The 3,490-nt window shown below is 42.7% G+C and overlaps 1 protein-coding gene across 1 annotated transcript; it reads right to left on the minus strand.

Annotated features, from left to right (window-relative positions):
- Positions 1-701: 701 nt before the first annotated feature.
- On the minus strand, positions 702-2,239 carry LOC135532112 (intraflagellar transport protein 70A-like; the record flags this gene model as incomplete). Its single annotated transcript, XM_064959739.1, has 3 exons — positions 2,037-2,239; positions 1,649-1,714; positions 702-911 (listed from the first exon to the last, which is right to left on the minus strand). Coding segments are annotated over exons 1-3 (330 nt in total), but the record flags the coding sequence as incomplete, so codon positions are not given.
- Positions 2,240-3,490: the final 1,251 nt, after the last annotated feature.

Raw genomic sequence — 3,490 nt, forward strand, 5'->3', positions numbered from 1 at the left:
GGTCTGGTAGTAAACATTATAACTCTACCTGGTAGTAAACATTATTGGTGGGTCTGGTAGTAAACATTATAACTCTACTGGTGGGTCTGGTAGTAAACATTATAACTCTACTTGGTGGGTCTGGTAGTAAACATTATAACTCTACTTGGTGGGTCTGGTAGTAAACATTAAACATTATAACTCTACTTGGTGGGTCTGGTAGTAAACATTATAACTCTACTTGGTGGGTCTGGTAGTAACATTATAACTCTACCTGGTGGGTCTGGTAGTAAACATTATAACTCTACCTGGTAGTAAACATTATAACTCTACCTGGTTGGTCTGGTAGTAAACATTATAACTCTACTTGGTGGGTCTGGTAGTAAACATTATAACTCTACCTGGTAGTAAACATTATAACTCTACCTGGTAGTAAACATTATAACTCTACTTGGTGGGTCTGGTAGTAAACATTATAACTCTACCTGGTGGGTCTGGTAGTAAACATTATAACTCTACCTGGTAGTAAACATTATAACTCTACCTGGTAGTAAACATTATAACTCTACCTGGTGGGGAGGTTCCGGATCCTGGTAAATAGGTTCCGGAACAAAACAGTCCAAAACTGAGAGGTTCTGGGTCCTGTTGTGGCAGGATCCGGCTCAAATGAAGCACTGATTCTACCTCTACCTTGGTATTATAACTTGATGTAGGAAGTGTACCTTGGTGTGGCTGGTAGGGTTGTCCAATAGAAAGGTCGCCTTCATGGCCTCGGGGTAGGCACAGGCCCCGTACAGAGACTGGGCGTAATACAGCCTGTACTCCTCCACCTCGGGGTGCAGCTGAGTCAGCTGCTCATAGCACTCTGCTGCGTTGGTGAAGTCCTGCATGTGGTAGTAGCAGTAGCCTAGCAGAGACAGGGCTGCCCGTGACTGGGAGGAGGAGGAGAAGGTAGAGGAGGAGGAGAATAAGAAGATTACGGGCTCCATTCAATCCATATCGCCCAAGTTCAGCACTATATGGCGATTGACATTTAAAGGTAATGTTCCCGCATTCCATGAGACTGCAGTCACGGTAAACGCTGCATATATTGGCTAAAGGTAATCGAAAATGACCTTTAAAATTTCAAGAACGCTATAGCGATGAACTTTGCCGATACGGATTGAATCGAGCCCTAGATGTATAGTCCAATGAAATAGTCTGAGGGACAGTCTGTTTGTGCTATCATGACAAGCCCTTGTCACTCATTACCAAGCTAAACATTGGCTTGCCGGTGACAGCAATGGAGTTGGCAATAGCACAAACTGATCTGGGAGCAGGCTATAGGAGGAGACAACAGATCTGGGACCAGGCTATAGAAGGAGACGACAGACCTGGGACGAAGCTATAGAAGGAGACAACAGATCTGGGACCAGGCTATAAAAGGAGAAAACAGATCTGGGACCGGGCTATAGAAGGAGACAACTAATCTGGGACCAGGCTATAGAAGGAGACGACAGACCTGGGACCAGGCTATAGGAGACGACAGACCTGGGACCAGGCAATAGAAGAAGAAAACAGATCTGGGACCAGGCTATAGAAGGAGACAACAGATATGTGACCAGGCTATAGAAGGAGACAACAGACCTGGGAGCACACACACAGACAGACACACACACTCACTCACTACCTTCATCTGTTTCTGCAGTTCATTGCTGAGGATGTGGATAGCCTCTCCATACCGCCCATCTTTGATCTGTAGGAGAACAGAGTTAGCAGCTAGTTATAAAATAATACATTAGCTATCTAGCTAGCTATGTTGTCACACTTAGTTCGTTAGCTAGCCTGAGCCTTGAAATTGAAGGGTCTGTCAGGCTAGCTTAATCAAAGTTAGCTAGCTTGCTATAGCCCCAATTTGTGAAATTCGTATTGTGACGTTAGCTGGCTTGAATTCGCTATATAATCAACATGATAACTTGATAAAATACCACAAGTTAAAATAACCAGTTTCATTGTCAGCTAGCTAGCTATCATGGCTAGCGTTGTAACGTTAGCTATGCAAGCGACCAACTTCTCACCATTTTGTAGACAGTGGCGGTGTATTCGCCGTCTTTAATCGTTGTCAGTGTCATGATTTTGCCGCTAAATCTACAGTTCTCAAAGATAAGACTATTTTCACGCGAAAAATGATTGCCGGTTCACCAATAATCACAATTAGTGCACCATGTTTAGGCGTTATTTACTTTTCTACACATTCAACGCACAGGAAGTGTTACTTAGCAACCGTACAGGAAACGGAAACCCCCGACGTTGAATTACTTTAAAGCAACCAACGAGGAGCGTCTGTTGTGAGGTATTACCATAGAGATTGACAGAGACCTTAAGTGGCCAAAAGGCTGTTATAGTATGGGCAGCACCATTGAAGGCTTCCACCATTCTTCTGCCATTTTAAAGTAGTCAACTGGGTGGGGATTCCTGTGGGTTGTAAGCACAGACTGTCCATTATATTGACCAGAATTTAAAGTGGTCGATCTAACAATGAAAATAAATGTGTTAAAAAATGGAAGGCAGTGGGAGGAGGCAAGATCAGGTAGGACCATTCTAGACAATGAGAGGGCAGATTGGTGTGTGAATAACAGGCACAACTTCGATATAATGTGTTTTTTTTCAAAGCTATCTGGATGGCACGTGTCCTACTTATATCAGTACACTCGTAACAACCGAAGCCTTACAAAACTTATATTCGATCAAATAATCCACACATAAAGATGAGTCCTCTATCTATTTCTTTGTGTAGGACACTTTTCCTTCAAAGAACATTTTCCGATTTTCTAATAAATGGAAAACACCAGATGATGAGATTTAATGCTGCCCACCCCTTCCGTATCATGACAAGGTATGTTGATATATATATATATATATATATATATATATATGTATATATAATTAAAAGCTCTATAGAGTTTTACTAAATTATTATTATTAATATTATTAGGTTGTGGTGGACTGTCATAATCACTGTAGTTAGTATACAAACTAAAAGTGTGCATACTTCCACCTGGAGGGTGTTGTCTGAACAAGTATAAAGACAAGGTTGGTGATTTACTGCCCCCTGGAGGGTGTTGTCTGAACAGGTATAAAGACAAGGTTGGTGATTTACTGCCCCCTGGAGGGTGTTATCTGAACGGGTATAAAGACAAGGTTGGTGATTTACTGCCCCCTGGAGGGTGTTGTCTGAACAGGTATAAAGACAAGGTTGGTGATTTACTGCCCCCTGGAGGGTGTTGTCTGAACAGGTATAAATACAAGGTTGGTGATTTACTGCCCCCTGGAGGGTGTTGTCTGAACGGATATAAAGACAAGGTTGGTGATTTACTGCCCCCTGGAGGGTGTTGTCTGAACAGGTATAAAGACAAAGTTGGTGATTTACTGCCCCCTGGAGGGTGTTGTCTGAACAGGTATAAATACAAGGTTGGTGATTTACTGCCCCCTGGAGGGTGTTGTCTGAACAGGTATAAAGACAAGGTTGGTG

This window comes from Oncorhynchus masou, unplaced genomic scaffold (genome assembly GCF_036934945.1).
Source record: "Oncorhynchus masou masou isolate Uvic2021 unplaced genomic scaffold, UVic_Omas_1.1 unplaced_scaffold_1730, whole genome shotgun sequence".
Classification (NCBI taxonomy): domain Eukaryota; kingdom Metazoa; phylum Chordata; class Actinopteri; order Salmoniformes; family Salmonidae; genus Oncorhynchus; species Oncorhynchus masou.